The following is a 14,185-nucleotide window of genomic DNA, read 5'->3' as shown; positions in this document are numbered from 1 at the left end:
AGCAGTTCAAAGCTCTCAATATTCTGTCAATTGAGTGCTGCTCTACCCTATAGCTACTCTAGCCCCAATGTACACAACTAACTAGTGTGTTGTTTGTATTCTAGACAAATGAGAAGCAGAAACATAGAAATTGTTAAGGCTGTCAAACTAAGTTCTTTATATCAATGACTATTTCTTTATTCTGCACTTCTACTGTGATCATGACCATGGCTTACTATAGCATTACAAATAATAATATAGCCTTGATACTAAAAATTTTGAGATATCACACTCAGTAAAACACGTATTCTTACAGTACTCCATTTTATAGCTAGCAGTGTAGGATTCACCAAGACTCATAAAACTACCCAATGTCATACAAACACTACTGCAAATAAACTAAGAGAAAATGTGTCTCAAGACAGGCACTACCAATTTTGTCATTAGAGCCACAGCCTGGAAACACAAACATTGTTTCCACACAGATGAGCAACGCAAATTTATATGCTTAACCATTCTCATGAATATTGCCCACACAAGTAACTCATGAAAGGAGATCTCAGTGGCTTCCAAACCTTCAGTTTGCTCTCTGGCTATTCTGTTCCCCACTCTGCCACCACAAAGATATATCACCCCATTTCTCTTTTGTGACTTACTTTTTAAACTTGATTTTAAACATTTAGAAAGCTGATGGAGGTTTTGAACATCAAAGTTAGTCAGATTTAAAGTTATGGATATTATCATGCACCTTGCCATGCTGGGGCCTTAGTTGTTTAAAACAAGTTGTTTGTTAAAAGTTGTTTATAAAAGACAATGTTGACAAGCAGGATTTAAGTCACTAAATTTGAGGTACAATAGGGATATGAATATTATACAGATGACCTGACAGACTACTAATAAATCCAGTGAGTAAAACTGAAGGCACAACTATTCAGCTTGCATTTCTACACAGTCCTGGATTCCTAAAAAACACAACATGAATGCCGTTTGTCCAGCAGAAATACCTATTCTCACACACAGAAGGACAAATTGCTTCTAGAAAAAAATGTTTTCCCATTCCATGCGAGCTACACAATCACTCCATACATGGGCAGACCATCCATTGGTCTAAAGCTATTTCACACCATGTCACCTTCAGTGGTGATATTCTGAAGCTAACCTAATACATCCTAGCTGACCAGTCAGGGTCATGTAGGTACCTCTGTCCAGTGCTCATGAATGCTCCCCAGTACAGAAGAAAAAAACACATGACCTGCCCTTGAAGAGTCCAGCACAGCTTATTAAGTAAAGGTCTTACCCCACTCACTGATATCTCCACTTTTAGGCAAGTGCCAAGTAAAGCTTTCTGGCTCCTTCCATCCAGGAGACAAAATAAAATTATTCATAATTGTCTCTCTAGTCTTAAAGTCTGGGAAAGGAACCTCAACAGCCATGGGTGTCTAATTTCCGAAGGAACACACCAACTGACATACACAGAAGCCTCATAAGTCGAGACAAGCTGCCAGAACCATATCAAAGGCAGAGAAGGTGACAGAGACAGAAAAGACAGCAAGGAGATGTTACCTCAGATTTGTATGTCATTTCCTTTGTATTCCGGCCAGGCATCAGCCTAATAGCTGAAGAAAGACTTTCACTCCAGGAATTGTGCTTGCTCTGGGATGAGCTGGGCCCCCCCTTATTCTGGAGAATTCTCTTTTCTGATGCTGTGAGCCAAAAATGAAAAAAAAAAAAAAAAAAAAGAGCTTGTAAGACTTGAAGTGGAGCTTGTGAGGAGGTCTTGTGTAATGTGTATCAGTCTTACACAAGATACAATGTGGTAGCACTTCACTTCAGCTGGCTTGTCCTTTTCTTTACAAGAGAGCTGAATAAACGTGCTTTTAAAAAGCCTTTATTTAAAAGCCTGAGGTCTGCCATATACCAGTGTCACTGGGATGACCTTTTTCACCCAAATATTTTCCCTCTTAGTAAATTCTCCTGTGGGACACATTTATCAAAGTACACCTCTCTTTCTTACGGTACAACGCCAGCCCAAACCCATCACCAGATGATTACAGAAGGGCTGGGGCATGACACAGAAAACAGTCACAGTACTGGATTACAGAAAATGAGAACCTGTTTCATCTAGCAGGTGACATGCAGAAGAAGAGTACAACCAACTAATTAGCAGCTCTCCATTAAGCACTGCAATATCTATGGCTACTACAACAAGTGTTAAATAAAAGAGCAGAGACCTAGGAAGTTTTGCCAAGCTTTTGCCACCATTTCTTCCCATAAAGGAGTGATCTCAGTTATCTTCATGTCCCTCTCTCTGTCACTTCCTTTTACAGAGAGGTCCATCTTGTAAATGTCCTCCAGAGCTTGCCGCCTCTGAGAGATGAGTTGCTTCCAGATGATTTCTACAGTTCTCAGAATCTCCTGATGAACTAAGAAGCAAAAGAAACTACAAATGAGTATTTTTTGCGTAACAAGTCAAGCAGCAGATAAATCAAAATCACCTAATTTTGAACAGCTCTGGTCCAGAATAACTGCTGGAGTGCATAGAGTTGCTCCATTCTGTCCAGTGTCTATACACATCTTAAGCCAGACCATTTAGTCTATTATAGAAAAGAGTAGGACATTTCTTTTATTATATTTCAAATCCCTGAATGAAATGAGTAGGAGTGACAGATGATTCTACCTGGTTCCTGCCTTGAAAAAACACCTCATCAGAAGTTTGATGAGCTTATTATCACACAGAGTTCTAAAGCACATAAACGCCATTCCTTTATATTGTCAAATGTCATCAGAAACAGTAGGAGGAAGGTAATCAAGTCATGAAAAAATCTGACGTTGCAATGGGCTGTACAAGGAAGTGCTGAGCTGTTTTGCTCTCTTTCCCTGCAAATCAGACTGATCTGACTGCTTCATACCCAAACTAATACATTAAACCAAACAAACACAAAAAACCCCACACATCTCTGCAGTAAGATTCAGCTGATAGCCCACACACCGAATCCAGCCCAAGTGTTTTTTTCATTGTTTTTTCTAAAAAGAACCATGTGTTTCTTTCTGTGTAGAACAGCCACCAAGCTACACAGGCCTTGAAAACAGAAACAGAACTACAAACAGCATGTAGTTGGGCACTGACAGTGGCCACAACTTGGGGAAAATATCCAAACATATCCATTACTCCTGAGGATGTGGGATATGAGTTTGGAATAAAAACATACCGTGGAAAGACCTCTCTGTGCTGTGCTTGCAGTGCCTAAACACTCTGAAGAAGGAATTCAGCATCACTTGCACAAGTTGCTTGGATAGCTGTTTAGACCAGGCACTTTTGTACCCTTTAAGCTGAAGCCAACATGCAATAAATTACCATCATCTGGAGTAGGTAGGCTGCCTTTCTCCTCTTCACTGGGTGCAAGGAAAATTTGGTGATGAGAAGCCAGTCTTGGTTTGACATCCATCCCAAAACCTTCTGGATAGCTGTGACAAAAGGAAAGGAGAGCAGATGTAGAACAAACCAAGGACAATGAAAAAGCTAGTTATTTCTACTCATCCACTCCTACTTTATTCATGTAGCAGGCTACGTTCGAAGGCTCAAAGGCCTACATCAATCACATGACATTGCAGAGTTTACAGGAAATGGGAATTAAATCCCTGTCAGTCTGATTTCCAAAGTCAAGGAGCATTCATCGAGATCCTATGAATCACTGTGTTCTACAAGCCTTATCCCTGCAATCCTTGGTGCACTTTACCTACCATTTACCTCAGTTAGCTCGAGCACAGGGTTGTACTGAGGTATCCAGATTGAATACAGGATGCTCAGGGGTGGTACAAGAAAGCTTTATGCAGTCTCTTTGCTCCAAATTTCTTCACTAGATTTATCTCCCATTGTTTGGGAAACACTGTGTTGCCATATCCTACAGATGATCTGTTCACTTAGTCTCATACAGTTTATAAAGCACTCAGCATAACAAGGCCACATACTTTAGCACCTAGTGTTTGCCCTATTTTCACTCTTCCCTAAGCACCAGTATTAGCCAGCGTAGGAGTCAGAGCCACCTAGATCTTTGTCTGACCCACTACAGACACTCATAACACACTAGATTATTTCAAGAATAAATAGGCACCACTACAAGGGAGACTAAAGCCTCTGGGGTATGCAAAGCTGCCTGTTTTATTTGTGGTTTTCTTTAAAATGCAACAATTCTGATTCACAGGACTTGCTATGTTTGGCTTTTGGATAATATCAAACTTCTGTAATTTTTATTGTTGTAAATATTTATACTCTTGCTTATATACAAGCAATCCTTACCCCATCTCCACAGTTTTTGTCTAGAAAGTATCATCAGACTGGAGTAAGAATAATCATGTAGCAATAGAAAACCTCAGGAATTAATTGTGGCTCATTTCTGTTATGATACCGTATCACTGCATTCAATTCAGCACACCTAAGCAGCACAGAAGGTTTCCACTGAAACAGCAAACATCAAAGTGAATAAAGCCCTGGCCATTATTTGCTTCTTTTAAAGAAAAAGAAGTGTCCAAAAACAAACAAACAAACAAAAAAACAACAAAAGCCAATCTTCCTCAGTTTACATTAAAAAAAAAAAAAGAAAAAAAAAGTACCTTTGACACAAAACCTATAAGAACAGCAAACAGAATACCTATGAATGTTCTAGTCCTATTTAGTCAAGGGCAAAACTCCCAACAATTTCAGCAGAACCAGGACTTTGTAATTCATATCCAAGTAACAATAACCAAAACAGTAAGATTCAGAAGATCCATGCACTGCTTTCTGTATGTTTTAAGTATACCCACGTAAGAATGACTCATGAATCAGAACAACCATCTCCCTAAACTACCCCAGTGCAGATATCTCAGAAAATGGCCACCTGCATGCTTGTGGAAGGATTTTATATCCCAAAATTTCCAGATTCTCATTTTACTGGTGTGCTCATGAGCTAACTCCATTGAAATCAGTTGAGACTTGTTAACTGCAGTTTACTCCAAACAGAGTGAGCTGCTAGAAAGGCTGAATGCGTAAAAAAGATACACTAATATCTTAATACGAAGCAGCAATTAAACCTTGGTGCAAATTCAAGGGCTCTTCTTAGACAAACCTGCAAGCTTGCCTGAGTGCCTCTGAAATGAAACAACTTTTCCAAAATTAAAGAAATGGAATTGAGTGTTATTACCATCTACTGTGCCTTGCTTGCACAAATTTATGCACAAATAGTATGCACAAACATGCATACTAATCTGCCTATAAACCACAGAGGTGGTAGGAAATTTTCTGCTCACTAGTGTTTCAAGGAGAAAACAGTTTTCTGATTGAAGAACAGTATCTCTTCCACTTTCTTGCTAAAAAACAATAATTTGTCTCCAAAACAGTGAGCACATGAATAAATTTTCCCCTGAAATTAAATTATTATTATTATTATTACTGTAAAATGTACAAGGGAAAACAACCATCTTTCCCCACGGAACTTTACTCTGTAACTTCAACAGACACCAACTCAGACAAGAAGCTCTGGCCAAAGCAGGCAACTGCAAAATGGTGCTTTAAATCCCCAGAGCACTGAGAACCAATAGGCCAAAGTCTTGCTAGGATACAGTACATCCAAAATCCTTAGTCTAGGTGTATCCACCTCAATCTCAGCATCTAGGGACTCTCCAAATTGGAGATTACTTAAATCTTGTGAAGAAAAAAATACATAAATAAACATGCAAGATCTCCCCTTCTGCACCCACTGCCATAGATTATAGTACAGAGAGTTAAGCAGACGTCATTAGACAAACATTTGTACCTGCACGAATTCAGTTGGCAAAGACAGTGCATTAGGCAGACAACAAAATTATTACTTGAGTTGTAAGTTGCAAAAATAATGTCCCACTGTTCCTGCAGAACATTGAGAGTGTTCAGGACATTAAACTTTTCAGGCAGTGACTGTTGTGGTCTGGACAGGCAGTAGAGGATGGCTCTGTTTAGACAGCTGTACAGGGTACTGAGGAAAACTTCCTTTTGAGGAACTGTGCCTTCTAAGACCTGTGAAAATATAAAGCAGCAGTGTATTTGGCATGTTCAAAGAACTGTCTTTCCCAAGGATTCACTCCTCTCACTTCATTTAAGCTGTTGTAAACTTACTTCGGCAATATTCCCCCTAACTACCTGTTAGGTACCAATTCAATTTTCTGTAGTTCTGCTAAGATTGTAGAAAATATTAAATTTATTCTCATTCAGCAATACATACATAGGCAGCAGACAGTGGTACATGGGAAAGAGCTAACTCTCCCTTCTTTATTCAGCAAAATCTAGCTGATTGTCATTTACAGCCATTATCAGCTCATGCAAGAGAACAGAAATAATCAGAATGATTAGATTTCAGACAACTTCTTGAGATTTGTCGAATCACCATCTCAGTGTGAAACAGATAAAATGTTGATAACAGTTTGAAAAAATCTTTCATGTGACTCACCCCCATAATCTGTTTGGCAGTAAAGAGCAGGATTTGCTTGGGGTCAGCAGCAAACATTCTGCTGCTCAGCTTCTCAATCAGCTTCTGAGCAAAATAAGCAACGTTCATCATGGATACAGATGCAGTTGATTCTGAAGTGCCACGAGGATCACTGTTCCCTGGAGATAATACAGGAGAGTTGATTATCCCACAACAACTTGAAATGCAGTAAAATATAATGTAAGATCTGAGAACGCCAGAGTTGAGAAAGAACAAAAACATTTCAATGTATCAGAGGTGGGACATGTCTAAGAAAACTCTAGGTCTAGCAGAAATGTGTTAATTAGATTGGGTATGACTGCTTCATCCTAGGGACAGAACCAATCCCACTAAAACACTGTCCTTCAGGGACTAGTCCAACCAATGACTCAGAAAGTAAAGCAACAACAACAAAGGTACCAGGGTTGTTTTCAGAAGCACTTAAAAGATAAGCTTAGGTTTCTTTCTTGTTAAATACTTCCTTTTAAAGTTTAGAATCTGTTCTCAAAAAATCTCTAGAAACAGAGTAAAACTGCAGTAATTTCTGTATGTGAATTTACAACAGGAGTAAATGGACAGGCCAGCCTGATGAGCTGAGTTCTACCTATTCTTTACAGGCTTGTCTAACAAGGACAGCTAAATGGCAAATACCAGCTACCTAATGATCTGAATCTCACCACTCACCTCTTGGCCTTGTTTTCCCTTCACTTTGGCTGATAACATGGAAGACATCCATAGCAGAGAGCAAGACTCTTGTCTGAAAATTTCTCTTCTGTTCACTGGTGGCATCCTCTGGAGAAGCCTGTACAGTCACCATACAAACATTACTAAAGCAATAAAACAGCCAGAAATCAGATTCTGAAAGTCACACACAGCCTCTATTCAAAGGCTTTTGATTTCACTGGATCTTTGGCAGTTTATACCTATCAAAGATTGGGATTTGGTAAAAGTTTTGCTCAAGGTAACAAGCAGAGATTCCAAAAGAAATTCAGTGCAACCTGAGATAGTTCAAAATGCCTAACATTTCCTTTAGCCCCCCTAGGCATTGCTTTAGGAAGAGATGGGGGAACACAGCACAAGAAGAAAGAGGACAAGAACTCCATCTCACTTCCACACTTCAGCCTTTGTTATGGGCATATGAAAAGTTGATGCGAGGTTAACAGTTATCTTCAGCAGCTAACCCACAGTAACACAAATGCAGAAAACTGCTGTACTTCTCTGTGCAAAGGCAAATCAGTAACTCTCATAGGAAGGATGCAGGTAGTCATAGGAGCCACTCTATTTTCAATTGTATCATGATTAAGCCTTGGGAAGTTATCATGTAAGCCTTTAGGGAACTGCTGCTCCACAATGGGATTTAACTCATAAAATGACAATTGCAATAAAGATTCTTGTGTTTGTTACTATTTGTCTTACTAAGCTAAGTCTGAGCTACCCTTTGCTCAAACAAATAATGACAGGACAAGGGGGAACAGTTTTAAACTAAGAGGGGAGATTTAGATTGGAGGTTAGGGAGAAATTCTTCACTCAGAGGGTGGTGAGGCACTGGACCAGGCTGACCAGAGAGCTTGTGGATGCCCTATCCCTGGACGTGTTCAAGACCAGGTTAGATGTGGCCCTGAGCAACCTGATCTAGTGGGGGTATCCCTGCCCATGGCAGGGGGGTTAGAACTAGCTGATCTTTAAGGTCCCTTCTAACCCAAGCAATTCTATGATTATATCTGGAACACCTGAACTATTGACAATTTGTTGATTGACTCTTTCCAGTGCTTTGAGTGGTTGGAATTAATAATCTAGGTTCAGTTGTTACAGATTTTATAAATCTGTCCTAAAAAAGGAGGAAAGAGATGGTTGGTTTTGGTTTATTTGTTCACTGAAAAGAAATTATTGTCTCAAAAAACAGTACACAGGAATGCTCTGAAATATTCTGTTCTCTCTAGAATTCAAGGGCTGCTCTAATGACATGCAGGCATTACTAGGGAAAATTTTCATGCCTTACTTTACTATTAGATGTTGCCTGAAAAATGCCTTTGTTGGAGTCTAGGTGTAGCATGAATGCAGAGCAGGCAAAAAAAAAGAAGTCGCTTCCTTGCAAGAACAGGTAGGAGGAATTCCATTCTATTATGTATGTTGTCCAGATCTGCCAAGAAATAATGCATGCTAAGAGCTGTGATCCAGCCTTATCCTGGACTGCTGGAAATGCTTACTGAATACAATTCTTCATCACTGTTAGCCCTTTGCTAGGCTACTAGCAGGATATCTCCTGTCCTTCCACCCCCAGAGCAAAGCAAAGCAGCAAAGCCTGAGGACTACAACAGAAACCTCAAGAAGCAGTTCAAGTGGATGTCCTTGTTTGTTTGCTGGGATGTTGAGAAGACTGTCCATCAGGAGGATGCCTATGAAATCCCACACTTGTTTCTTGGCAGGGTGTGGCAGGAGTGGGAGAGAGGAAGAATCAACACAGCCTTTCCCTTCAGCAACGGCTGGACCTTCAGGGGATAAAAGACCTTCAGAACCTCCCTGTAGATAGAGACAGACAAGCAAAGGATTTTAATTTATAACCTCCTTTAAGTTGATTTTTCCTCCTGGCAACAGATTTGAAGGGCTTGTGCTGACTCACACACACATACCTTGGGTGCTCCAGAATGGAAGGCAACCATCGCTAAAGTTTTCAAGAACTCAGGACAGTGCCACACTGGATCTTGAGTGTAACTATGATAGATCAAGCACAGGAACTGGATAACATTCCCTGGATAGTTAATCTCCCAGGAGGCTTCTGCATCTGCAATGGGCTGAACACAGACAAATGTGCATCTAGTCAAGGCTGCATCCCACATTCAGATAAGGTCCTTTCCAGATGTTCCCTAAGCAGCTTAGCAAACACTGCATGGCCACAGAGAAGTCAGAAAAGGCACAATAGCTAACTCCCAGCTTGCAGACCGTATTACAGAAAGGTTACATATCCTTATCACCAAGAACGAGCAGAACAGGTGATGCTGTGGGTGAGACCCATCTCTGTGTTCAGAGTTCTTAAACACGAGCCTATCACATCATCTGCTACATAACACCCAGGCCAAGAGCTATGCTGATGCTTTGAAATCCCTTCTCACTTTCCGCCTCAATACTGCCTGTGAGGGCAGATGAAAACTAGAGCTTACAGGTGAAGATTGCCATGTCCATCAGGTAGTGCCACTCACGTTGCACTGTCCTTGATATAAAATGCTTACCTTGTCCACAGTGACTCTAACCATTTCCAACAGTAAAGCAGCTGCCTCTGCACACAATCCAGTTTTGAGGACATTCTCTGTAATGTGGTGTTGCAAGAGCCACTGCAACATAGAGTCAAGATCTCCCTACAACAGGAAGATACATTTCAAGAAGAGATTGTAATTATTTATGCTACATCAAGAACAATGCTTGCTCTTCCACATTAGGAAAAAAACAAACAAACAAAAAAAAAAAAAAACACCACAACATTTTCACCTCCACCTGCTCCTCCCTCTCCTATTAAATGTGTTTATCCAGAATAACATTAATGGATTGTCCTCTTCAGAAAGATATCTTTGTTACTCCTGAGGGAAAAAAAGCCTTATGGCTTCTCATGGCACCATGGAAAAATACACAAATCCACTAATTCTGAGATTTTAATGAGTCCTGACAACATAAAAACAGACAGAAAAACTAATTGTAATTAGATTCTAACATGCAATAGTTAAATGGTACTAAAGACCTATATGAACAAATTTGCTCAGAACACAAATTTTCATCTTTTAAGTGTGGATGGCTAATTTTATCTATCCCAAAAACTAAGTACAGTTAGATTGCCTGGGAATCCTCCTATAGAAAATACCAGAAAATAACAAATTAATAAAGTAATTGCAGCTTCATGCTTGTCCACTGTTTTTCTTACCTTGGCTGTTTCAGGTGGTTCACTGTGTGGAGTTGCCAGAAAGAGCCTTGCCACTAGCAAGTAGATCTCAGGGATGTGGACATGATCAGTCAGACATTTTTGCAACACAGAAAATCCAAAAATCAAGAAGGGGCCATTGTCAGTTACTGGAGGATGAGTTTTTAAATTATCTGTAAAAGAAAATAAAATGAAAACATTCTGAGAAAGTCTCTAAAAATGAACGTCATATTGGAAGAAGGACTACTGACCCAATTTCATCCTCCTTTATCTGTGGTACCAGGCCACTCAGGATTCTTCTAGACTGCAATATTAACACTTCACAAAACTTCAAACAGGAGATTCTCCCAGAATTTTCCTCTCTTCTCTTCCCTCTCTCATAACCACAGGTCTAGTTATCAAAATGCAAACTGACCAAGTCTTAAAGAAAAAGAAGCGCTCACTGTACAAGCTGACATCTAAACTTCTCATATGCTTATGAACTAGCAGGGAGGAAGGTCCACCTCCCTGCAACTTCTAACCAGAGATGCCAACTACAGTTTAATGAAGCAGCAGTGCTTTCTACCTTTCAGCACAGAAAACCTTAAGTACCAAGACAAGCTTGCCCTAGAAAGCAATACTAAAACTTGGTCTATTGAGATTAGTGGAAATTCATCCACTGAGCTTGATTAAGGGATTGTATCAGGAGCATTAAACCAACACATACCCATTAGAATATTCAACCCTGTAGAGCTGTTTTCCAGCCAGCGCCCAGCCACAATCCCTTCCTTGAATTTGTTTAGCAGTGAACGATTATGGAGGAAGCACAGAAGTAGTTTCATCCCTAGCACAACTGTGCTAGAGTGCAGGTAGCTCTGTGTGAACAGTAGAAACCAGTCTGACCCCAGCGCCAAAAATGTCTCTTGTTGTGCCCTGGAAAAGAGAGGGAAATAAAAGAATATGAAAGGAAACATAGGAAAAGTCAGTGAGGAGATTTTATTTAAAATTATCTCTAGGTGATTCAGAAGCTCAAGCTTCTCTGGAAAAATTCTGATTAAGGTTTTACCATGACACAGAATCATGAAGATTTAATGACATACACAGCTCAAGCCACTTCATTCCCACTATATCCAACCTTACATTATAAAAAAAGCTCATTAACATGAGGTTCCCTCTGAGAGTGCGTGTCAGTAACTGGTAAACAATACATCACAGAGTAGGTCTTTCAACCTAGAACATTCAGAATTCAAGTTTAAATTTTGAAGTCAAAGATACTTTAACAGATAGAAGTGTAGTTACAGCATCCAGCAACATGAACTCTGCCTTTTAGTTACACAAGGTAGAACTATAACTGTGTGCTTATGACTGTGATACAGGGACACAAGTAATACCAAGTTATATTCACTAACAGCTGTGATTTTTCAACCCTTGCAATTGAAGAAGAAACAGTATCTCCAAGTTCCTTCTTTGAGATCATTTTCTGAAAACACTCAACATTTTTCAAAGTGGAGATCACTGAATCCCAGATAAATCACTGCCAAGACATAATTCTGAATCTAGTCTGCTCTTACTTACCATTTTATTGACATGCAGATATTATCGTTGTGTTTATTCATTATCACACACCATGAAAGAGAAAGCCTAGAAGAATGAGTCACTTACTCCTGCCTTCCTAAATTGTTTCTACTTACTCAGAGGACAGATGAGTTTTGTCTGAGCAGATTACATCTAACAGCATCTTCAGTAACTGGTTTCGAAGCCAGATTGTCTTCCCAGATGTTTGGCTTAAGGCTACAAATATCAGAAAGTAATAAAGAGCAATGAAGAGACAAAACACATGTTCCATTGCTTTGAAGAACAACCTTGTTTATACCAGATTAGCCCAATGGAAGTACTTATAGCAGTGTTATGCAGAGTAAAAGGATGCAAACATCAGCTTTTAGTCTTAAGAATTCCTACAAAATCAGAAACAATCAGTGCTTAAATTGTAAAAGTCCTGTCTTTAGAGCTTCTCAAAACTCAACCAGACTTCATGTTGAATAATAATCCACATCAAGCAATCTCAGGTTAACTAAGGTTAACTAGAGAGGGAAATGCAAATAGGCAATGACATGCATTTCCTAGTTGTGATGTTTATAGGTACAAACCACAGTTATTAGTGTCTCCTTAATATATTGTTTGGAGGTACAATAACCAATACAGTCTAAACTGAATGATCACAGAGAATGAAAGAGCCAGCTGACTGGAAGCTCTTCCCCTCCACACACTTAAAACAGACATAAGGGATGGATTTTTTTTAGAAGGTCCAGAGCTCCACGTAATTGTTTGCTACAACTACAAGGTGCAGCAAAGCATTCTTAGAAAATCCAGGATGCCAAATGAAAATGTATTCCTCCTAACATCATGGTGTACTGGTTTTGGAGGCGATTTCAATTTAATTGGCCTTCATCTCAGTGTGTATTTGTGAAATCCAACATTGTGCGTAGGTTCTAGACACAGTAGTTGAAACACTGCTGGCTAAGCAGAGAGGACAAAAGCAGAACTCCCTTAGCAGGAGGAAGATTGTGCTGTAGACCAGGCCTTCCTGATTATAGATAGCAACTACCACTCCAGTATTCTTCACATCAGGACTTTGTAGCAATTTAAGTATTCCTCACAATTTCAGGTTGCCTCAATGCAGCTTATCCCTGGCCAAACAGTCATTTGAATTGTGTCTCTTCCCACCACTAAAGGCGGAAGAACTATATTTCATTTAGGGTTCACTGTGCCCTGGGGAAGAGGAGATGCACCTAGCCATCCATGAGAATACACACACCAAAGGCAGTTCCTCACCTTCATTGGGCATCTCAGCCACACTTTCCGGGCAGAGCTGATTTTCATCCACAGAAGAGGGTTTCAAAGTGTATACAAGGAACAAAGCAACCCTTCCAGAGAGAAGGAACCAGTTTTGGTCAACAGAATGAAAGACATTCACTTAATTAATTTGAGGTTACCTATACATCTCAACAGTAAGTAACAATGTCTATTAATGATGACTGCTTGAAATTCTAGTGGCTGCAGAAATAGGCTTGAAATAGGAATGAAAAAGATTATAAACTATAAAGAGGATATAAAACAAAGAAGAAAAAGATACCTATAAATGTAAGTAACATCTATTCTACTATGGAAGAGTTTTTCTGTTTATCTGTCTTCTAATTTTAAATGTCTTTTACCCTGTAGACAGCAAAACTGAGTAAAGTACTATTTAGACAAAGCTGGGTGCGGGAACAGATTCTGAATTTGTAGCATTTAGATATCACCATCATCATCACTTGGTTTCCAAGCACACAGTGGAAAGTAGAGAAACCTCAGCAGCTACTCAGGGAGGAGGACTGGCAAATACTTTTCACCTCTAATTTGCTTTAACACATTACTTGGTTCTACAGGTAAATGTGAGATACACACTTAGCGCAAGTGCATACTTAGCCTCCTGCCCACAAGAAGGGCATTTCTTAAGGAACAGAATACCACTTGTTCTGTAGGACTGGTCCACACAGCAATCTCCAATAGATGTGTCCAAAATCTGGGACCAATAGAAACCCCAGCACCTTTCAGTGCTGGTGAGGGCCTGCTATAGTCTGTCATGGTTTAGTGGGTGACATTGGTAGTAGGGTGGAGGTTGGACCAGTTGATCTTGAAGGTCTTTTCCAACCTTGATGATTCTATTATTCTGTGTTCTCCAGGAGCTTGGAGGATGGTGACACATCTCTATTCACTTACTCAGCACCATTGGGCCTGACAACCAACCAAAATTACCAAGGAATAACCATTCATGAGATTTTAAGAAAAATGCTCATGTACA

The 14,185-nt window shown here is 39.8% G+C and overlaps 1 protein-coding gene across 1 annotated transcript in view; it reads right to left on the bottom strand.

Moving 5' to 3' along the window:
• Positions 1-14,185, bottom strand: part of WDFY4 (WDFY family member 4) — a 129,541-nt gene that overhangs the window by 71,965 nt on the left and 43,391 nt on the right. The window contains exons 27-39 of the mRNA XM_032191041.1: positions 13,177-13,268; positions 12,036-12,135; positions 11,072-11,277; positions 10,369-10,538; positions 9,686-9,811; positions 9,089-9,250; positions 8,781-8,978; positions 7,143-7,260; positions 6,441-6,598; positions 5,772-6,010; positions 3,335-3,444; positions 2,211-2,402; positions 1,543-1,682 (exon numbers count right to left, since the gene is read on the bottom strand). Coding sequence (XP_032046932.1) covers positions 1,543-1,682; positions 2,211-2,402; positions 3,335-3,444; positions 5,772-6,010; positions 6,441-6,598; positions 7,143-7,260; positions 8,781-8,978; positions 9,089-9,250; positions 9,686-9,811; positions 10,369-10,538; positions 11,072-11,277; positions 12,036-12,135; positions 13,177-13,268 — 2,011 coding nt within the window. The remainder of the gene's footprint in view (positions 1-1,542; positions 1,683-2,210; positions 2,403-3,334; positions 3,445-5,771; positions 6,011-6,440; positions 6,599-7,142; positions 7,261-8,780; positions 8,979-9,088; positions 9,251-9,685; positions 9,812-10,368; positions 10,539-11,071; positions 11,278-12,035; positions 12,136-13,176; positions 13,269-14,185) is intronic.

Source organism: Aythya fuligula, chromosome 7 (genome assembly GCF_009819795.1).
Source record: "Aythya fuligula isolate bAytFul2 chromosome 7, bAytFul2.pri, whole genome shotgun sequence".
Lineage (NCBI taxonomy): Eukaryota > Metazoa > Chordata > Aves > Anseriformes > Anatidae > Aythya > Aythya fuligula.
This window is presented reverse-complemented; position numbering and strand designations above follow the sequence as displayed.